Raw genomic sequence first — 22,784 nt, forward strand, 5'->3', positions numbered from 1 at the left:
TTACTCTTGTAATCTGTGATAGCTGAGACTTCAAGGGCGAGGAGCAGTGCCTTGTGTGCCAGAAGCCAAGTGGGGAGGCGGGCGGAAGAAAAGCCGCGGTTCACTGTAGAAACTGGCCGAACATTGTGTTCTTGGTTTGAACTATGGGGCGCACTGGGAAGGAGCTGGCAGGTCCTTAGAGTGTAAGGTTATCCATCCATGCTCTGGACTAACACAGCAATGGGCTTTTTGGGTTTTGGATCACTGTTGCCCCTGTGGTTGCATTTTGCTCTCCCCCTTGCCTGCTGAATTAAGGGGTGCTTGTGGCTATGTGACAGGATTTTCCCTGTGGGCTGTACAGTCATACATGGGTGATTTTCTTGTAAGGGCAATCCTTCAGCCAAACAGCACCAGGGATGGCCCAAGAGGAGTTTAGACAGACTGGGTATTTGGGGCTGTGACAGAGGTTACTTCACAGAACTGGCTGCGGATACCCATCCTCCTGGCCCTGGCTGGGCCTGAGTAAGGAAGGGAGTCAAATGCAGTGTCAGGAAAAACTCTGCTATTCTGTTAGGTATGATGAGGTATTTTCTCAGTGTGTTCTTCTTTCCTTGAACGATGTGTTGTATATCAGAACATAGGATCACATATTTCAGTGGGTTTTTTTGAATCCTTTCTACCATGCCAAGAGAACATAAAAGAGTTCGGTTTTTGGGTTTTTTTCTTCTTGTCATTTTCCAAACCTACAAAGGAAGCCAAGTCAGGTTCTGTACAAGCTCTCTAATGAGTTCTACAGCACTCTGATGTGAAATGTGCTTTCTTTTTGCATGTGTGTTGTAATGTTACTGAGGTTTCTACCAGGTTTAGTGCATTTTTCCAAGCTGAGCAAGGTCTGATCTTCTGCCATAAGAAGGTGCAAAGAAAGAATCTGTTGACTAAAAGGAGGGTAATTCAGCAGAAGACTCCAGACTTTCTTTTTCACAAATCACATTACTTGAAGAAAGAAACAAACTTTTTACTGCTTGCTCCAAGAACGGGGAGCTAGATTAAGTTAGTGCCCAATATGTTGTTACCCATTCTAGCACTGCAGCTGCTTAGACTTCATGCCTTTTGGTAATACATGGAAACTGTACATGGAGATAGTTCCTGCCAGAATAAAGAGACAGCTCCCTGCCCTCTATGCCCAAATCTGTTCAGTTTGTTGGGTTTTTTTAAAAAAGGTCTAAATATCGTACTGATTACATGAGTTGCTGAAAATGTGTCTCTCACAGAGGGTAAATGACTAAATATTTTTAAAGAAGCAAATTAAAATCTCACTGCTTGTTATTTCTTTATAGTATTACTAAGTAATGGATGCTGGGAAGAGGTACTTTGACAAAGATAAATTGAATTTTTAAAATGTAGTCATAGACTAGACAGTTTTCTCTATTAACAATTATTCTCACTGTGGTTCTTGCCCATTTTTATGTCTAACTGTGCTAAGCATATATTAAAAATATTTAATAGGATCCTTTTTGCCTGCATCACTGAGCCTGTAATACAAATAATGAAATTAGTAAAAGAGTTAGAGTCACTTCTTGTTTGCCTGAAACTTGGGCTAGAAGTTGTTTTGCTCCCCCATCCACCCCTCTGGGAGAGGATCATCTAATTGTCCAAACCCTTTCTCCACCCATCAAAAACAGTCATTTATGCAAAGTGGGACAGTTTCCTATGGGATCTCCTGTGGGAATTTGAAAGCACTCTCATTGAATATTTTACTGTCTGCTTCATGTTGCTGACAGAGTGACTATCTTTTCTTTGAGGGCTTGAAAAATAAGACTTCACTTTTAGGCCTTTTGCCTGAATACATTTGTTTAAATACAAGGCTGGCCGAACAGATACTTACAAAAATATAATGCTCGCTTGTTTTTTTTTTTTTTTCTAATAGGCTGCGTGCAGGTTAGTGTGGTAATCCAAAGATTCCAAAAAAAGACAACAGCAGTGGAGGAAGACAAATAAAACAACAATTGGGATTTGAAAGAAGTTTGATTCCCTTACGTCCATCAGCAGACAGAATGCATAATAAAAAGTGCAGGGGTTTGGATGTGTAGAGAGTGTCTGTTAAGTGGGTAACAACTCAATTTCCTTTAAACTCATGCCAGACTGCCTTTTGGAGAGTGTTGTCTTGTTTGGCCTAGGTTTCTGTTTTATCCCTACCTTGTGAATGAACAGACCCTTCAAGGGCTGGTGGTCACTTAACTGTTGGAAATAGTAACTCCCACTTTCCCAGAAGGGCACATGGATTTGGGGAAGAAAGACGCAGACTGTGTCATCTGCTGACTCGTGGTTTAATCTTTATTTTGCACTTCCAGCTGATAAGACCACTTTGTGCAGGAGTAATACAGGAAATGATGCAGCGCAGAAACCAAGAGTGGCAGAAAGGGAAATGGAATGTACTGGCAAGGGCTCAGCCCTGCAGTCAAGCTCTCTGCTTCTTGGAAACAAAAATCTCCACATACATTGTGGTTTGGGTTTTATTTGTTTGGTTTTGTTGTTGTTTCTTTCTTTGTCTGTTTGTTTGTTTTTTGGGGAGGTTTGGGTTTTTTGGTTTTTTTTTAGCTTAATATTGGTTTTGGAGCTTAGAGAAACGAGTGTGCAGCAGCCTGTGAGTTTTGTCCCCCTTCCCTTATCTTGCTGAGTGTTCAGGGCTTGGGGTGTGCTGAGGCTTTGATTTGGAGGCAGGACTTCAGCAGGAATCCCTGGCTGGAGGCTGGTGCCCAGCTGGCTCCTGCTGAGCTGCATTACTTCCAAGCTCACCTCCGAGCGCTGTGCCTAAATCCTGTTCCTAATGCCGTTCCTCCTGCTCCCGGCAGCTGTTGCCACAGAGATGCCACCATGGCTTTGATGGTGAGAGTGAAACTTGTTTGGGAGTGGGATGTATGTGTGCTGCAGGATTTGATCCAAAAGTTTCAGAGAATCTGTTCCTTTGGTCTTTGGGGCTGCATCTGAGTGTCTTAGTCCATGCAGAGCTCGTGTACTAGCTCGTGTTAGGGCTGTATTTTCAGGCACTGATTTAAACATACAGGACTCTTCCTTTTTCACAGCAGGTAGCTTGGTGAAAAATAGGTCAGGCCTAGGTAGAACAACATCTGCAAACATAATCAATGTTGAATGTAGCTCGGGTCGAAATGTAGACTTTGTACTTCCTCCTTTATTAGAGCTTCAACTCATGCCTTTTAAATCTTTTTTGTTTAATTCAAATGGAAGTGAAGGAGAGAGCTTTACTGGGACTTGTAACTTTTGTGTGTAGAACTTGTATCTTTTGTTTGAAAAGTGCAGAAAAAAGATACTTAGAATATTGATTGAGATACAGACTATATATGAATTGAGAATAACTGGGTTACAAACACGTTAAAAGCACATGCACTGGGGTTCTGGTAATTCAGTTCTTAAATTAGCCCAGCATTTTAATAGAGCACTTTACAGTGCACGTAAGGATAAAGTATACCCGGAGTACAGTCAGTGACAATAATGGAGTTTCAGTTCATTTAACAGTGTAGCACATGCCCACATAACAAAACAAATTCTTCAATTTGCCGCAGGCTCATGCAAATGTTCCCTTGCATTAACGTTATTATTTCAAATACAGTTCTTAGCATAAAAGAAATGGGATGTACCAGTTTGAAGTGTAGGTAGATGTGGCCTGTGTCTTAGTCCATAATCATTATTCACATAAATCTAGTTTGTGCGTTCAGCCTAATAAAACTGAACCTCTGCAATTAGATAACTATTCTAGTGACAAGCTAATTTGAAGAAAGTGGATGGTTTTCAGCTTAAAGTTCTTTAAATATAGTGGTATACTATGAAACCATTGCAGTGTATGACAGTCAAGCGAGTAAGTGTGCCATAGCATTTGCGATTTTAAGCTCTGCAGTCTTTTCTTGGTATAGCTGTGAAATCCTGTCCGACATGGTTGTGCTGACACCTTCTATTCTCTATGTGTATAGATTGCTTGTTGGTTGGATGTTTTTTGTGTTGTTTTGATGGCAATAAAAACATTCATATCCTTTTCCCCTTCCCCCTTCCTCTGCAACCTGTTGGTATCCAGTCCAGGATATGTTTCCTGTCTTGTCTGTCTATTTGAAAATCAGTGGTGCGGTGCTCTTTGTCTCATTTTCCCTTCCCTGCCAGTCCTGGGTCTCTTCTGTTTCCCTTGCCAGAGTCTTTTGCCTGCTCCAAGCCTGGACAAGGACAAAACTTGCTGCTCACAGCTGGGACTCCTTCAAATGTGGCATTCCTCCCCCTCTTGACCCATTGCTTCAGTCCTATTCCTTGTCTCCCAGCTTGAGGACTACTGTGCTGTCTAAAATCCTCTTATCTGCACTTCCTCGTCCTTCCCACTCCTTCACAAGTCCTTGAGTATATCAGGCAGACATTGCAGCACGAAGGGTCAGTGGATAATCGGTGAAGTTCATGATAGCTTTCCCTCACCGGCTGCTTTGGGGCTCTGAGGGCTCTTGGGTGAGGTGGGCAGATGCAGTTTTCTTTCTCATGTGAGTGAATGAGGGCTAAGATGTCTCTAGTTTTTTGGGGGTGTTGTGTTTTTTTTGTTTGTTTGTTTGGGGTGTTTGTTTGTTTGGGGTGGGGTTTTTTTGCTTGTTTTTTGGTTTTGCTCTTTTTTTTTTTTTTTTTTTAATTCAGAATGAGTTATGTTCAGGTCTAGTGCAGTGGTTTTTGAATTTCATGCCTGGCAGTTTGGAGAGAGCTGGGCAGCGCATTGCTGTTGAGGAATATTGCTTCCAGTAGCTCTCTAAAATAAATAATGAACAAAAGCACTAGTGAACCTGCACTGTTTCCTTGGGATGTTTTGCTGGTTAAGGTTGCAACAGCTGACAGGTGGATTGTAGCACCCCTCACACTTAATAGTGAAAAATTTAAATTGAGGGACTGTTTCAGGCTAGATTTAATGTGAACTACATTTCTCATATATAGATGTACTGGATTCAGCTGCAGGTCCTGCTGCTTAAGTTTTCATCAGATGTGCCTTGGGTCCAGTCCTGGAGGTTGTCAGCATTTGTTGTTTTGTTGTTGGTTGTTTTTTAATCACACCACTCTTCTGGGTTGAGTTGGGGGATATTTGTAACTGCTGTACGTTAACTTGAAAGATAACCCCCCTTTTTTTTTCTTTCTCTGATACTCTCCTTTAGATTGTCAAGCAGAAGGATTTAGAATAATGAGAAGATTGAGACAATCAAGGGGGGATGTCAGCGCTGCCTTCCTGGGACTGGAGGCTTGAGAAGGAGAAAAGACCAGAACTACTTGATCCAGGCTGCTTTTGACTGCTGACACAATCTGCTGTGCCTTGGTGGTGGTGGAAGAACAGGGCAGTTGTTCCTGCTTGGTTCTGTGGTGTCACCACAGCAGGGTCACCATGAATGTGACAAGTTTATTCTCCTTCACCAGCCCAGCAGTGAAGAGGCTGTTGGGGTGGAAGCAAGGGGACGAAGAAGAGAAATGGGCAGAGAAAGCTGTCGATGCCTTAGTGAAAAAACTGAAGAAGAAGAAAGGTGCTATGGAGGAGCTGGAGAAAGCACTAAGCTGTCCTGGTCAGCCCAGCAACTGTGTGACAATTCCTCGTTCCTTGGATGGCCGGCTCCAGGTGTCGCACCGGAAGGGGCTCCCGCACGTCATTTACTGCAGAGTGTGGCGCTGGCCGGACCTGCAGAGCCATCACGAACTGAAACCTCTGGAATGCTGTGAGTTCCCCTTTGGCTCCAAACAGAAGGAGGTTTGCATCAATCCCTACCACTACAAGCGGGTGGAAAGTCCTGGTAGGTTCTTCCTTGTTTGTACCTTTACACCTTATCTGAACAATGCAAAGTGTGGCAATTAATTATGTGACTCATCGGCTTAAATAAGCAAAAGCGGCTGTTTGCACATGTCAGATTCTTCCTCTACCGTTTATCTGGATGTGGGCATTAATTAGCAGTTCTCCCTTTCACGGGGCGAATGCTTCACTTGTGTAAATGTTTTATCACTGCACAGAGGTAGTCTTAGCATGTGCCTCAGGCTGCTGGGCCTGGTATCATCTGGGAATGTTGGTACCCACTGTCCCTCAGTTAATTTGTTGTTTACTCAACTCTGCAGGTTTGTGATTTTTTTTGTAGGAAACATTGCAGGCTAACATAAAGGATTTATCTGCATTATCTGTGCTTGAAAACCGTTCTGACACACAGCAGTAATAACACTGCTAGTATTATTAGTAGTCATGTTTTCCAAATCATTATTTCACTGTATCACTTCAGTTTCATCCTACAGAAAATAATACTGTTTTTAGTATCTCTCACAGTTGTTGCCTTTTAAAAAGACTCTGAGTTTAGACAGCAGATTATAATCCCCCCTGTTTGATTGTATGTGAAATTCTACTGTCAGCTGTTCTGCAAACAAAGTTTGCTTACCTGTTACCCACTGCCTCTCTTCTTTCCTTAAGGTGCCACCCCTTCTCCCTCCAGTTTCCTCTTCAAAGGCCACGCCTCTTTTTGATAACTCCGTGCTTTATTTCACTCATGCAAGTTTATTCTCAGGGAATAATTCCAGGGACTAAGATGAACTGTGCTTGGATGTGTCATCACTGGTCTCCAGATGTTTGTGAGGGTGTGCAGGGACAGCTGCAGAAATGCACCGCAGGCACGGGTGGACTTCCCTGGTTTAAATTGGGAAGTCCATCCGTGTTAGCCATTTCATAAACTCTGCAGCTATCTGTAGAGTGGCAAGGATACACAGAACCATGATGGAAATGAGGTTGTTGCAAGATTGTTTTGCTGCGGATGGAAATTGCGTTTGTCTTGGATCTGCAATGCGCAGCGCATATCTTGATGTTAAATATTTCCCTTTGCTGTGTTAGCGTTAACTTGGAAATCATGTGAATGGCAGATGCAGTACCCATAATGTATGTATTTAAGCAGCAGCAGCTTGAACAAGGGAACTGGGCGCTGGAAAAACAGTTCTGAAAACACTTAAAATTAAAAAAAAATCTTAACAATTTCATGTTAAGTACAAGAGGGATAATAAAATAGTCCTGTACTTGTACTGCTAGCTGTGTGCATATGTCTGGGTTGGCTGCTTGTATAAGTAATACTGAAAAATGCTGAAATTTAAGATTCCTGAAACACCTCTATTTCTATCAGACTGAGCAACAGTTGGGCTCTTACTGTAACGCCAGATTATATGTTCTAACCCATTTTGCTTTAGTGTTGAAAACAGTTACTGAGTTTGAGAACGTTCTCATTCGGACCATTTGTCATATTTAAAACCAGGTATTTGTAAGTGTCCTGTCACTTCACAGAATCACTGAGTTTGGAAAAAAACCTCTGAGATCGTCGAGTCCAACTTTTGACCAGACACTACCATGTCAACCAGACCATGGCACTGAGTGCCACATACAGTCTTTCCTTAAACACCTTCAGGGACGGTGACTCCACCACCTCCCTGAGCAGACTATTCCGAAATTTGATCACCTTTCTGTGAGGAAATTCTTCCTAAAGTCCAACCTAAACCTTCCCTGGTGCGGCCTGAGACTATGTCCATATTCTTTGTTCACTCCAATGAGTTATGCAAGAAAGAATAAAACTTCCAAAAGATGCCTAACTAAAATGTACATTTTAGGCTGGGTGTGTAATGTAGGAGGGATTTGTGTTTAGTCAGCCACAGATTGTTTTGAGGGATATTGCATGGACCTGAATGGGAAAACAGCTTTTGGAAACAGGTGGTAGCTGAACTCCCATTTGGCTGGGAGAGCTGTGCTCTGTAACTTCTGACTTCTTTTTTCCTGTCCTTTCCTTGTTCTTGCTGTCCTCCAAGCATGGTCTCTATCTTCATTTCCTGGCAATCACTCCCAAATTCTACTAACTGTATTTTCCCATTTTTGTCAGGACATTAAAACACCATTATAGCCACGTAAGTGCTTACACTTTGAGATTAATGGGTAGTGAGAATTCGTGCATGAGTCACCATTTACAACAATCTACGGACTCGAGCAGATATCAAGGTTTGTGTTTCCCAGAAGGCTTACAAATGGGCTTTCTTTTGACAGAACAAAATTGGAAACTCAGGCTGTGGGTGATACAGGTTTTGTGAAAGGTGCATTATGAAGTTCTGGCTCTGCTTGACAGTGTGGTCTCCATTTAACTGCAGAACCAGTTACTGGAGATCTGAAGGGTGATCCATGCATGGGATGGCATCTGTCCTTTCATTCTTCTGCTGATTGTTGTGTGATTTGTTTCAGTGTTGTGTAAGGTTTGAGGAATGGATTAGCGGTAAATCCTCAAATATGTAAAGTACGTCATGTTCTTTGTTGGGAAATCAGTGCTGTGGATATGTCTCAGTTTCCACAGTGCCAGAGGCTTGAATGGATTTTCTACCTTGACACCTTATTCCATCCTCACTGTTTAGCTTGTGAAGATAAGCTTGGAAAGCATGAGAACTGGCACTCTGTGGTATCTGCCAGCTACAAAGCTACATCTGAATCAAAATGAGATTTTTCTGTTAGCCAGGCTAGATAGGAACAGGTTGTAAACAGTGAGAAATCAGCAGTCTCCAACAGGGAATCTCTGTGTCCCTGCAAACAGAGGGCAGTGTGGCATCTGGCAGGCACGTGGGTGTGACATGATAGGACCATGCTCATGCCTGACCTGACCAGGAGGCTCTGCACAGGCACAGGGGCCTGTCTGATCCTGTGGCTTGTCAATCAGGAGAACTGAACTCACAGAAAACTGCTTTTTGGCACAGTTAACTCGGCAATCTCGGTGCCCTCAGCTTGCCCACGTGGAAGCAGATGGAGGCACAGCAGCGTGGGGGCCCAGGGTGGAGGTGAGGAAGGATGTCCTTCCTGTGACACTTTCAGCCTGGAACCAGCGAGCTGATGGAGCTGGGCTCTGTGGCAGGGTGCATGGACTGCTCCTGCTCGTGTTGTGTTGTGCCAGCACAGCTGTTCCCGTGGCCTTGTGCTGAACCAGATCCCAGTTCACTCTTCCTCTCCCCTGCTGTGTTATCTTTCAGGCCGATCAGGGCAGCACAGGGGCTCTTGTTCTGGCTGCAGGAGCTTCTGTACCAACACGGCCCTGTGGAGGACGTGTGGGGAGGAGTGGAGGTGGAGGGACATGGCAGGAGAAAGTAGGGACTTGTTGCAGGGAGTGGGAATGCACCCGTGCACTTTGAGTGCCAGGAGGAAATATCTCCTCGAGATGGGTTAAAGTAGCTCACTGCTGCTGTTCCCTAGGTCTGTTGTGTGCAGAATTATTTCTGGAGCAGGGTAGTTAATGGCTGTCAGGATTCTCCCTTGGCAAGGCAGAGCAGAGCTTTTAATTAAGGAGGGCAAGGTCTGAATTTGATGCCTCTTAAAAATTGGCACGCTTAGCTGAACTGGTGTGCTTGCTTGGCTGAATCTGCTTCTTCTCCTCAGGTTTATTTTTTAGTTTAGAGATACCTGTTGGGATTTTCCTGAAGTATGATCAAGACTTGCTAAATAATTAGCTATACTGCATACACGGAGGCTGTGAGGAAAAACTTGACACAGTGTTTCTCATCCCTCTGAAAATGCCACAGATGACCTCTCAGGTTTGCTAGAGAATGTGTAAAGTCCCTCCTGGGACATTTCCTTCCCGTCCTTTATTCCTTCGATTTCTGCGGGGATACAGCCTCTGCTGCTTGCCTCGGTCCTCAGTTACGTCAGTGGGACCAGATGAAAGCTATTGTCCAGAATTTAAGGGGAAAAAAAGGCCTGGATCCTGTTTGCTCTAACAGCAAAACAAAGGAATGGAATACGGAACAGGGAGGATGAAGAGGTACCTAAATTGACACTGCTATTAAAAATAATAATAATAAGTCACACCTCTAATGTGGCTTTAGGGGAGGAGGTTCAGTCCTTTTGCCTTAGCTGAAGGGGAAGGAAGATGGAGAAACTGAATATTTAATTTTCTTAAAGTGCTAGTGAACACTAGCTCTCCTCTGTTCTGATGCACAATTGTGTTAGCCTCTACTAAGTGTCCTTGCTCGTCATCCTGGTAGGTTCTGACTTTATAATATGTTACAAAGGAGGCAAAAGAGAAATTAACTTCATTTTCATGTTTAACGTGTGGAGGTGGTTGAAGGTGCAGTGTTACAGTAGATGGCTAACCCCCTTTTTTTTTTCAATTACTAATAAAACATAGATAAAAAAGGCTGAATGGTTTTCCTCTGTTAAGCTTCTCTTCTTCAGAGAACTGGCTGCTCTATACTGAGGGGCTTTATGAAGCTGATGCTGCCAATGTTCCAGCCAAACTGGGAGCAAGCAGTGGTCGCTTTTTGGTGACTCAGACAAATACAGTGTCGTAAGAGCTGAATTTTCAATTCTGCCTGAAAACTGTGATGTTCCTTTCAATTATAACCATGAATTCAAAGTGCCTGTGTGCTTCAGCAAGCGTGTTGCTGGCCAGAAACATTTTACCTGTATGTAGAGCTGCTTTTTGCCACAAGAACAGGCCAGGTCCCCAGGCTCTGAGGAGAGCGGTAGGTGTGTCATGCTGGTTTTGCTCTTGGTGTGGACTCTCTGCCTATGACTTTCACCTGATTATTTTCATATTTGTCTTTGATCTCCTCTGCTTTTTGCTCTCAGTGAGGCAACACACCTACTGCAGGCTCCCACAGAACCAGGCCTGGTGGAGGATAGTGCCAGCAGTGCCAGAAGGAAAAGAGAGAGGGAGAAGGGGAGAGTAAGGGGGAGGAGAGAAAAAGCCAAATGGGAGGCTGCTTCTAGGGTGTAAGGGAGAGTAAAATTGCTGCATCCCTTCAGAGTTATTATGTAAAACCAAATTACAAAAATCCTTGTTCCTGTATCATTCCCACAGCAGGATTTCTGCACCTCTGCAGGCTGGGGGTGAGGGAGCAGAGTGTCATCCCTAAGAAGTTTTGCTGTGCAGCCATGTGTGCACTTGGGTGTGACTTTAAAAATAGCATTGCTACAACAGGTGGGCACAATTATAGGATGGTTCCCCAAAATAGCAAAAGCAACTGTATGTTTGCTTGGCAAGCAGAATAAAACTTCCTTCACTTTGGCTTTGCAGAATTCGGTTCTAAAATTCCCCACCGGAGCTGGCCTGGGGGAGAGGAATTGAAATAAGGAGGCGGAAGGAGGGAATGATCTCACAGCAGAGCTTTCCTTTGTCTAGCCTTACCATGTGTCAGAAAAAGAAACTGCAATAAAGGGATAAAAGTTGTCAAGAAAGATATGTTTCTCTCCTATTTTGTGTGTTTTCTTTCTTCAAAATTAACCAGATACAGATGTTTCTTCTGATTTAAAAGACCAGACTTCCAAGTTTTAACCTGCTCAGTAGGATGGTGACTGTGGCTTTGGTACAGGTAATTTGAACTCTGGTCTGTGTAAATGTCTGGGTTAATGCACACTATCACTGTGACTTCCTCCTGCATCAGGACTGCTCCTCCACCAAATCTGCTTACAAGGACTCCCTCACTAATGTGCATACAATTAGTTCTAAATTCTGAAATTGACCTTGACAAATGTCAGTTTAATCAGAATGTCAGCTTATCAGAGCATCCGCAAATAAAATATAATGTTAGCTGAATATTGTAATGCAGGAAATGTCCTAATATTACTTGTCAAGTGCATTTAGACCAGATGTCTGATGTAAAAGCAAAGTCAGTAAAGTAACAACTGGTTTGCCTTTTTTTTTTTTTTTTTTTTTTTTTAGATAGAATCTTCATTTGTAACTACGCAAAATGACAAATCAAGCTGTGGGGTCTCCCAAAACTGCAAAATAAAATTAAGAATCGAGAAAACAAGACAGATGTCAGCTTTGTCCTGGAGTAGAAAGTTTGTCTTTGTCACCCAAAACAGGTTGCTGAATAGCTACAATTGCTAGAATGGAGGTTTGGAACAAAAGTCTCAAAGACTGGAATTTCTCCTTTTGAGAAGCCAGCAAAGCAAAGCTGTGATACCACAGCCAAGGGTTACTGGAAGAGCTTTAAGTGGTTTGATCCTCGGAGATTGCTTTTGACACAATGCTTATTAATTTTATATTTTTAACCAAGAATAACTCGGGCAACGTGAGAAAACCTAATGACATAAAAAGTTTTCACTCTGCACAATGTTTTAGTGTTTACAAGCAGGATCTTGGCAAGGCCTTGCAGTCAGAATGCTTCAGTGACTCCCTGGTGCTGCAGAGAGCGGCACGTTCAGCTGAGCATCTGTCGGTACCTGCTCCCTTCCCACCGTGGGACTGCAGTGCTCATCAGGATGCCACAGCCAGCTTCAGCTGCTGTGACCTCAAAGGCAGGAAATGAAGCTGGGAGTCTTTCAGGAGGGTGCAAATTTGTTAGTTTAACGCTGCTGCTGTCTTTTGTTGGGTTTTTTGGGGTTTTTTTCCCTTCTCCTAACTCTTCCTTTTTGTCTTTCCTTTTAGTCTTTGCAGGATTTTCCTATTTCCAGATAGCGTGAACTTTTGTTTTAGGATTTTCCTCCTTCCCAATCTGCAGTTCTGTTTTTCTGGGAAAACATATGTGGCTTTGCATAAATTCAGATGAAACTGCAGCTATGTAATGCTTGGAAATTAAAGTCCTCTGTCTAATGATAGTGTTGTCAGGTCTTCATTAGCACAGGGGGCTCTGTTGTGGTTCAAACCCTTTTACAGAACATATGTCAACCAACTCACGGTTTTTAAAAGCAAAAAGTGCGGCATCAATTGCTTATAATTTTCTTTTTTCATTTATTTTATAAATAATTTTTTCACAGAAGAAGCAGAATCTACTTTGGCAAGGAAAGTGGATCAAAGTCTGATTTCTTATATGTAGCCCCTTGTATTTCATTGCATGGTCTTTCATTTTCCATACGTGGAAAGAGAGATACCTACCCAAATTTTCACATAACATGCAAAGGGTGTGGAAAAAATGAGCCCTTGAGGGAAGCTAGCTGTCATCTGGGCTTGTGTAAGATAATCAAAACCCATCTGGATAGAAAATATGCTTCTTTGAAAGTACAGCAGGTCCTTTGGATTGGATTAGTTTGGGGTTTTTCATAGAGAAACTTGAAAAAAAAGAAGTTATGTTCATAACTTGGAGACATTCTGTGTTTGCTAAAATCATTATCTCTGGAATGTGAAAATAGAACAAAAAAGAAAAGCAAGAAGATCTTTATTTAGGATAGCACAGCTGTTAGTTTTCTGAAGAAGAACAGGGTGACATGCAGGAGATAAAAAGCGTAGAGATCAGTAAGTTTCTTCAAAGGCCACTATTACATTTTCATAAAAGCATTTCTTCCTTGGTGTGGTTAGTCAGAACATTTATCTGAACAGCCAGGTTGCCTTTGGTCTATCTTCTGTATTTTTGGCATTCTTGGCTCCTAGATGAAATAGCCCTGTGGGTTAAATTGCCCTGTAGCTCTAATTTCTTTAATACAGCTCCTCTTGTTTTGTGCAGGCACACTTGGTCTTATTTGCATGGTAAAAACGAGCTCCCCAATTCCCAGGCTGTCCTGACAGACGCAGGATCTCAGCTGCAGTTCCACAAACATACCCAGCCTGCTTCCTGGGGGTTTATCCCCCTCTTCCTTACTAGTAACCTTTCTGGAAGTAGTCATGTACTAACTCTCAACTCCAGGACCACATTGATAGAAGAACTTGGGAGCAAATTTTAGCCACAATATAGCACATAAAGCCTTTTAATCCGGTGTTTGAAGAATTACAGAAATCAAGCTGTCGGATGACTTGTGGTTCTACTCCATTAACTTTAATGAGGTTGAGTTGGCAAATCTGTTGCAGCAGCTTTTTAAGACAACAGTATATTCAATATTATGTTTCCTTTAAAACGTGCTGATGATACCGATGTTAAATCAAAAAAAAAAAAAAATTTTTATTGTATCAGTGTTCCCTTCTGCTGAAGAGGAAGGGAGGAATTGTGTTTGCAAATGGTTAGAGCCACATCCTGCAGAGATTTGCAGAGCAAAGATGTGCCCTGCTTCATTATTTCATAGCAACAGGTGTGCTGGCTTAGCACCGAATAACTCTCTCGTGCTCTCTCCCCTTCAATTACACCTCTTCCTGGAGCTGGCAGCTGCAGCAGAGATCAGCCTGCTCCCCTGCTGGACTGAGCCTCAGTAATTTGTTATTCCATGTGGCTGAGGTCTGCAACCTGACCAGAAGCTCAGTGCCTTACCCAGGGGCAAGGGGAGCGAGAAGGGTGTGCATCCCCCTTTATGGCTTGATCTCCTGGCAGCCTCCCATGCTCCAAAGAGCCCAGTCCCTGCTCATGTCTTTACTCCTGAGTGAACAGCACTCAAATTAACTCCTCTGTGGCTCTGCTAGGAGCAGCTTCCCTGCAAAAAAGCCGGGAGCTGCAGAGAGATCAGGTTATGGCAGCGAGTAACTTGGAGTTGGATTAATTGGAGCACTGCACTCTCTGTCCCACCTGATGTGGCCTTTCAGGGCTTTTCCTCCTCTCTGAAGGTTTTGTGAATGGAGGGAGGATGTGAATTAGGGGCAGCACTTAAAGTAAATTCTGCAGTGTTTTTTTTTTTTTTTTTTTTTTTTTTTTTTTTTTTTTTGTTTTTTTTTTTTTTTTTGAGACTATTTGTGTTGTATCAATACCAGTTGTATTTGTTTCACCCCTTTCCCATGTGTATTTTGAAGAAGTTGGCATTTAATTGCCAGAGTTGGACAAAAGGTGTGGGTTTGCATGAAGGACACCTGGGAAAAGGAGACTTGTTTTTATCTCAAGTCCTTCTAAACTTTGCCCGTGGTTCTGCCCAACAGGAGAAAACATGTATATACACCTTGGGAAAATCTGGCACTGCATTAATTTAATTACAGAAAACATACAGAAAATATCCTGTTCTCCTGCTATTTTAAAATGCTGTGAATCATGTGGCTTCCTCTGATGTCATGTGTGTCATTGTTTAATGTGAGGTAGGGGATGGGAAAGGTAGGTGATGTACTTTCTGCACAAATTAACTCCATGAGAGTTAATGGCTTGACCTTCATCCATAGGAAAGGAAGAGATAGGAAAGCTGTGTTTTTAATGCTTAGAAAAGTAAGGAAGAATCATAAAGACAGGAAAAGGAAAATACATTTTAACAAATGATCTCATTGTTAATTTTTTCACTGGTAATTTATTAGCGCAGCAAATGTTGACTGTGACAATTAAAGAGTACTTGACCTAGCTGCAAAAGGACTGCTTGGTTTAACAGAACAAGCTTAATTCTGAGAAACCCTAATATTCAGAGAGCTTGGCTCTCACATGTTGAGGATGAGGGGATTTGTGGTGTCCACCTGAATGCTGAGTAACTTTATTTTGACAACCTTTTCCAGTGGCATGTCAAAATGGTTGTGTTGGAGCAAGAAACAGTCTGCACAGCTGAGGGAGATGCAGCTTCTCCTGGGGTGTTTTGCAATTGAGAACTTCCATAGATTGACAGATGGATGTGGTTTTTTTGGGTTTTTTTTTTCAGAAAGCACCATAATTAAGAACTTTGTCTATGCCTTGTAAAGTGGAGTTGTATTTTTTGACATCTAAACAAATCGACTTAAGGATGACATCTGCCTCAAATATTTGAGATCTATTGGAATCTCAGAGAAGTTACTCTAAGAAATTAAAAGATCAGACTAAATGCTAAAAGCCTGCTTCTGTAGCCTTAATTTCAGCAGTGAGGGTTTGGGGTTTTTCCCCAGTGTAAGTTCAATGAAGCTTTCTGGTATTAATCCTGCATTAATGCCACCAGCAGGCAAAAATGGGAGCTTAATTTCTCTCTTAGGTATTTGCAGGAAAAAAAAATTCTGAGCCAGGCAAACCTACTTTTCTTTTTAGTTAATCTGTGACTTTAAGACTAGCGAGTGAGTTCTTAGTATGGCATTCATTTATATCTGTTTTAAGCATGAACCTAGACCTCATGCCTGGTGTATGGGTCGAATGGTTATCCTGGTACTCTTGGATTCCAGGACACTGAAGTAAATACCCGAGTGCTGCTTCTCTAATAGCAAAGTGCTGGAAGAGTAAAGATGCCCCAGTGTCCTGGAAGAACCTGTTTGTCATGCAAAGAAAATGTTATTTGGGTTTCTTTTTTTGGATTTTTTTTTTTTTTTTTGCAATTAGTTTGTAATTCAGGCTTTTAATAAAGCAACTGTCTCCAAAACACCTTTCTGAATCTGAAAGATAGCTGCATCTGTACGGGCTTGTTGACTACACACACTGCTGTTCCTCTTCTGTGCGCCCAGGTGTCGAGGCCAGAGCAGGAGTCTCAAGGAGAGGGAGCGATAGCCGTAGCTTGTTTTTCCTGGGGTTTGGTGTGTCTTTGGCACCCTCTCTTGAAGGCAGACTATCCAGGCAGACTATTCAGAAGGGATTTCTTCCAGTCCTGCTCAGACATGGAGCTAGGAAACAGAGGTTCCAAAGGGGGAAGATGTGAAGGGGACTTGCTTTTTTATTTGTCATCCAGTACTTTGTGAATGGACCTCCCTTTCCCAGACCTTGCCTCTTCTCTTCTCTTCTCTTCTCTTCTCTTCTCTTCTCTTCTCTTCTCTTCTCTTCTCTTCTCTTCTCTTCTCTTCTCTTCTCTTCTCTTCTCTTCACTCCATCACCCAGAAATTTCTGTGGAAAGAAGAGCTTTTAATCCTTCGGTTAGTTTAGACTTTGCTGTGAGGCACTCAAAGATAGAAGCTGAGGAACTGGAAAAAGACTTGATTCTTTTATCTTAGTGTATCTGGTATCATGTTCATGTTCCCAGTTTGAAAGAGACCTTTGTTTTGCTGCTGAGAAGGCTTCAGAAGTGTGGTGCAACTCGTAGTTTCTGATGTTTCTCTGATCCCATAGTAGCACGTAGTTGCAGCTCAGTTGCTTCTCAGTTGGTTTTTTTGAACTACGTAATTTTGTTTAAATTGCACATTTTGTAAACTGACTTGAAGAGTTAATAACTGTTTTAATAGTAACTTGTAAGAACATAGTCCAGGTTAAAAATAAAATTACAGCTGTTGGGACCAGACCAAGTTCCAGGCTTATTAGTACTGTCTTCAGAAAAAAAAAAAAAAAAAAATCTGTTCTTATGAGCAAGGGTTTGGGTTCCAGGCCATTAGGTGATTAGTCAGAGGACAAGTGCAGAGGAACTGCATGTCAGCATTGTCAGGCTCTTCCCAGCATCTCTTTGTGCGAGTAGGACCGAAGCACAGAGCTGTGGTTTGTTCTTGGCTCCTCTTCACGGGCCCTCTGTGAAAACAAGCTCCCATCTGGCGAACCGGGGAGCTGCGGGTTCGAGCTGCGCAGTCACCGGATGTCAGGGAAGAGTTCTTGCTCGGACACGTGCTCCCAGGTTTGGCTACCTCGCTTTTGAGGCAGGTGCGGATATGCCGGGAGCGGGGAGGAAGAATGTGGGGCTTTTTTCCCCTGTATACCTTCAGACCCGAGTCTCCAACGCTGTAGCTTTTCTCTCTTTCTCCCTTTCCAGTTCTCCCTCCAGTGCTGGTTCCGAGGCACAGCGAGTACAACCCGCAGCACAGCCTCTTGGCGCAGTTCCGCAACCTGGGGCAGAACGAGCCCCACATGCCGCACAACGCGACTTTCCCGGACTCTTTCCAGCAGCCCAACAGTCACCCGTTCCCCCACTCACCCAGCAGCAGCTACCCAAACTCTCCTGGAAGCAGCAGCAGCACCTACCCGCATTCTCCAGCCAGCTCGGACCCGGGAAGTCCCTTCCAGATGCCAGGTACAGTCAAGCTTCCCGTGAGGGGAGAGAAGGTGGTGGGCATCACTGCTGTCATGGGTTTTTTGCTTCGTAACACCCAATGATCAGCCAACACTTGTGTTCAATAGCAAGCTAAGAGATGCAAGGTAATGAAGAGTATAGGATGTCTTTGTCTGGTAATATCAAAGGCTTTAATATCGTGCTTCTTTCAAACACAATTAAAATATTACATCAGAACTCTTGTGAGGTGTGAGGAGGGATCCAAAATGTTTTGGGGACCAGTTCAGCAGTTTAGCCCACAAAGTGTAGTGTTCAGTGCACCAGAAGTGTGATGCTAGAGATCATCCTTGCTTATGACCAAAAGTTCAGCACAAGACTTTAGTTCTGCAGAAAAAGGATATATCTCGAGGTGATCACGTTGTTGCTACTTGATAAACAATTTCTTCTCATAGTGGTGTAATTCCAAGAAGCAAATATGCTTCTTTTATAAAGAAGTGTATTTGCCTCTTGGATTTTTTTTTAAAAAACCAGGCCCTTAAAATAACTCTGTTTTACTGCCTACAGTCAGAGAAGAGCCTTCCTTTGTTGACTGGTGTCTGTAGAAAATTCTGTGAAGCTGCCTTTTCTTGGTCTTTACACGAGGCTGAATAAAAACACTACAGAAGCAGTCTGTGGTGGATTTCTTGATCTAAGTGCTGGGAGGAGGATGTAGTACAAATGCTTACTGATGTTGTTTGCCTGTTTCCTTCAGGGGCTGAGGGGAGGGCATGTGTAAACAAAGCAGCAGATTTGTGAAAATCTGTTTCCTATTGCATGAAATTAATATCCATAGATCGCTTCTCTTGATAATTGTTGCAAATTTTTCTCTTGTGGGTGAAGACTACTGAATTTGCTGGAAGGAAGGAAAGCGTTTGTATTGGCTTTTCTAAAAAAATGTGAGAATTTGCTGTGAAACCAGCTGTCTTTTTTATTTTTTTTTTTTTTTTTTAACATGATTGCTGTGGTTGGGGCTCTTCCAACAGAGATAAAGACCTAACAAGGTCTTCCTGAATGCTGGCTTGTGGAAGTTCACTTGATCTTTGAAGGTCTGTTCTGTCCACATGCCCTTAATGTCAGCAGCTGCAGTGAAGAAATAGAGTTAGAGGGGAGGTCAGGATACTGATGTCCTTGATGCTTAGCCCTGGACAGCTGTCCATGTTGCACTAATGGGGAAAGAGGCTGACTTCTGGAAAATACAAAAATAAAGGGGCAAAGCAGTTAGCCTTGAAAGCTTTCAAGATACTGGTTAATTTGTTGCCCATGGCCTTGGAATCTTGTGCATGACCAAGATCATGTTTGCACACACACAGGCATTTAAGGCTTAGTAAAACATGAGACTCAAAATCCAGTGCAGTTTGTCAAGCTTTTAATGCAGCCCTGTTGCCATATCTGCTTTTCTCTGCTGCTTTCTCATCCAGCTGCATGTGCAGGCACCTGCCAGCATTAGATGTGAAGCTCTCAACAAAATACCTGCTAAACAGTGGGTTAGTTAATAAAATTCATGAACATGTGTTTTCTTTAAAAATACATTAAAAAAAAATCCAGACAAAACCACCGCTCCATAAAAAAACCCCCGAAACTAACAGAGCATTCTCCTGCCTTTTGTTGATGCTAATTTGATTTTCAGAGTTTTGGAATCCCCTGTGATTATTTGCTGTGGTAGTTTGCAATCCATACTCTCAGTAATGGAAGTAAGTGTGGGATGAGCAGCGGCAGAGACAGCGCAGTGGTAATCTAATCCCGGCTTTTGCAGGGATCAAGCAAGGCTTTCTCGCTCTTGGATGTACCTCTGCACAATTGATCTGAGGGAGAGTGTCCTCTGGTGTATTGGGAAATGGTGACATTGGCAACTTCTGCAGCTTCTAAGAAATCTTTTGGGAAGCTTTCCCAGGAGTAGGATAGGCAGCTGAAGGGCAGTGCTGGCTGGAACACTTGAGACAGAGCTGAAAGCTGGACGTTAATGAGCGTGGTCAGCGTGCACGGGCTCCTGTGCTGGTGACGCAGCCCTGAATGGGACAGGACAGAGACACTGAGAGAGAAATTCCAGACCCACAAGACCACTTCCAGAGAATTTGGGTTCCTGAACACTTTCTATTTTTCCCAGTCTAGGGAAACAGAGCTAATACTTTTGCACTGACAGTGATAAGACCCTGGATATAGCTGGGATGTTTAAATAACTTGCTGGTAGAATTATGTTGGAAACAGGAAAGCTCGAACTGAAAGTTTTCTGCCCCAGCTTCTGTTCACTTTCAACATACTCAGTATCTACTGCTGGCTGGGGCCTGAGACCTCTTTGTGCCCTGATGTTTGCATGGCACCTCCAGCCTGCAGAACTGTGGGCTGGAAACACAGCTGAGCTTTCTTTTGTGGCCTTATGTGGGGGTGAAGTGACTTGTTTTTATTGCAGTTGTGCTTAATATGCACAGTAATTCTTTGCTTGCCTTGTTCGAGGTCCATGATTGCTTTTTCGGATTTCTGGTGGGTGGAAGTTTATAGCTGAGTCAGGCTGGAAGCATTTCCAGGCTCAGACTGTTTATGTGGATATGTAGATGTGCTTTAAAGAGAGGAAAAGACTCGTGGATCTCTGCCTTTTCTATATTTAGCTGATACTCCCCCGCCCACTTACCTGCCTCCAGAAGATCCGATGACACACGATACCTCCCAGCCCATGGACACCAACATGATGGCACCTGCAATTCCCCCTGACGTGCACAGAGGAGGTAAGAACACTTCCTTTGTGTTTCCTGCCTCGCTTCTTAAAAGTAAAGAACCTCCAGAACTTAATGAGTAGTAACTGAGTTTTAATTTTGGATGGATGTTGTCCGTGAAAATTTTCGTCTGCGGAAAAGAAAAGAAACGGCTGTGTAATTTTTCTTCTGTTGTTGTAAGGGATGAAATAGTAAAGCTGGAGATTATTTATAAATGTAAATATTTATTTAAGACAGGAATCTATCCCATGATTCTAAAAATGTAAAATATATGGGGTTTATTACTTTCTTACTCACAACTAACTCAAAGACCAAAGTAATTTTATGTTTTCTCTTGGGAACTTCCACTAATCTCTGAATGGAAAGAACTCCTATGAGACTGCAGAATACAGAGTTACCTGCCTGAGGTGTGGCATTGCTACAGACCTTAAAATTCTGTATGAAATGAAGGCCTGTTGCTTTATGTATTGTGACACAGACATCTTTTTACACGTTGCTTGTTAAAGCTGCAGCGGCAGCCGTGCTGCTGAGTAAAGGATTGGGTGCATTCACCATCACATTGTGAGCAATGGCCCCTTCAGAGAACACTTCAGCTCACGCAGTTGTGGCCCATGCCAAGAAAGAGCAGCGGGCTGGTGCTGTGCCAGAACCATTATCAAGATCACAAGCGTATGCACAATATAACTGTTGTGTTTTGGATTTCTTGTGTTGGTGGGGTTTTTTGGGGTTTTGGTATTTCAGGGGGTTTTTTGGTACTTGTTTTGCTGCTAAGCTCAATGTCTGGTTTCAGGAAGTGTATCTGTCCTCTTAGAACGATTTGGATGGCTTTTGTCTTAGCCTGATTACTCTGTGCTTGGAATGAGTTTTGTGTGTGATAAAACCCATCTGTAGCATTTCCACTTTTTGCTGATCACACAAGTAACACTCTGTGTGTATGAGTAGTTTGCAGGAATTTGGGGCCAGAAATGTACTGCCCCAATACACATTTATCAAACTTAAGGCCTAACTGCAGACCTCTGCATGTGTGTCCCTCTCCCAAAATGTGTTTTATAGAATTGCTCTAATATGTGAGAGATGATGAAGAAAAGAGGGTTTACATTTTTCTTCTTGCTCTTTATCATTCAGACATTTTAAAATAAGAATTGTCTATTGATATTTTTCCCTTCCAGTAGTTTAGTACAATGGATTTTCATCTCTGCCCCTTCATTAAAAAGAGACTTCCGGGTGCTTTCACATGTTTATTATTCACATATGTATGCAGTGATTGCACTACTTAAAAAATAAAAATCTGCTGCAGGTTGTAGAAGAAAAGTTCTTACCGTGAACTTACTGCACCATTTTTTGTTGCAAACTTTGTAGAAGTGTGTTCTTCATGGTGATTTGTTAGTCTTAAGAGATTTGATTTAACAAGCTGCATCCTGTCAATGAAGTTGGGTAATTTCCATTGTTGGCCCACGCTGGGAGTAGAGAGACTGAACGCACCTGCTCTGCATGACTTAAAGCAAATGTAAGGAAGTCAGTATGAAATCTGTGTGAGAGAGATATGATTAATTCTGTAAGAATGGCCAGCTGGCAAGATTTCTTCCTGACTTTGAGAACTGGGGCAAAGCTGCAGCTTTGATAATTGCTGGCATCTTTATGGGAATTAAAAATGTAGTAGCCTCTTACTAATAATCAAAGACTGTTTTTTTCTTCTTTTTTTTTTTCCCCCTTTTCTTTTCAACAGTGATGTGAAGGGATAGAAAGTGCCAGAGTATCAGGAAATATCAACCTTTTACCAGTGTTTTTAAGCAAGTTATTAGCAATAAATATTATGCTCAGAAGTTTTTCCATAGTGATGTAGGATGTGTTATCCTGCTCTTGATTATTTGCCACCTTTTGTATCTACTGTGTACTGCTGGTTTGAGGGGGACTTTTGGCTTTTTGTTTTTGCAACAAAAACTCCTAGTGGTCTGATCTGTGAACAGAGGAAAATATGAACATTAATCTTAGTTGATTGATATCAACTAGTAAAAACGTGGGGCTGGGAGAAAGAAACCTCTGGCCAGAAAAAAACAAGTTGTCCCAGAGTACCATTCTGATTTTCATTTTAGCACTTTGCCCTCTAGATGGGATCTGCAAAGTTGGTGTTTTAGCAGCAAGTCCAACTTTCCTAGTCTTAGTATTGAAATAGTGTCCTTCATTTTAAAGAAGGCACACAGAAAGCCACCACAACCCCTCAGTAGCCTTCTTTTATTTGGGGATCTGCAGACAAGTATCAGTCTCTCTCAAGTCTTTTGAAGTCTCCTACCATTCTCCCAAAAAACCCTGGAGAAAGATTTGGTCATGCTCCGAATGCCGAAAGATTGATCTGCTGACTGTAT

At 42.6% G+C, this 22,784-nt stretch overlaps 1 protein-coding gene across 9 annotated transcripts in view; it reads left to right on the forward strand.

The window, feature by feature from the left end:
* Nucleotides 1-22,784, forward strand: part of SMAD1 (SMAD family member 1) — a 78,163-nt gene that overhangs the window by 49,899 nt on the left and 5,480 nt on the right. For 6 of the 9 annotated variants that reach the window (XM_040063623.2, XM_040063628.1, XM_040063627.1 and 3 more), the window contains 3 exons: nucleotides 5,166-5,789; nucleotides 17,438-17,695; nucleotides 20,317-20,433. In XM_040063623.2, coding sequence (XP_039919557.1) covers nucleotides 5,390-5,789; nucleotides 17,438-17,695; nucleotides 20,317-20,433 — 775 coding nt within the window. In that variant the 5' untranslated portion in view covers nucleotides 5,166-5,389. Of the gene's footprint in view, nucleotides 1-2,770; nucleotides 2,866-4,369; nucleotides 4,512-5,165; nucleotides 5,790-17,437; nucleotides 17,696-20,316; nucleotides 20,434-22,784 lie in introns of those variants that run through there. The other 3 variants (XM_040063630.2, XM_040063625.2, XM_040063629.1) reach the window with 3 other exon arrangements.

This window comes from Hirundo rustica, chromosome 5 (genome assembly GCF_015227805.2).
Source record: "Hirundo rustica isolate bHirRus1 chromosome 5, bHirRus1.pri.v3, whole genome shotgun sequence".
Taxonomy (NCBI): Eukaryota; Metazoa; Chordata; class Aves; order Passeriformes; family Hirundinidae; genus Hirundo; species Hirundo rustica.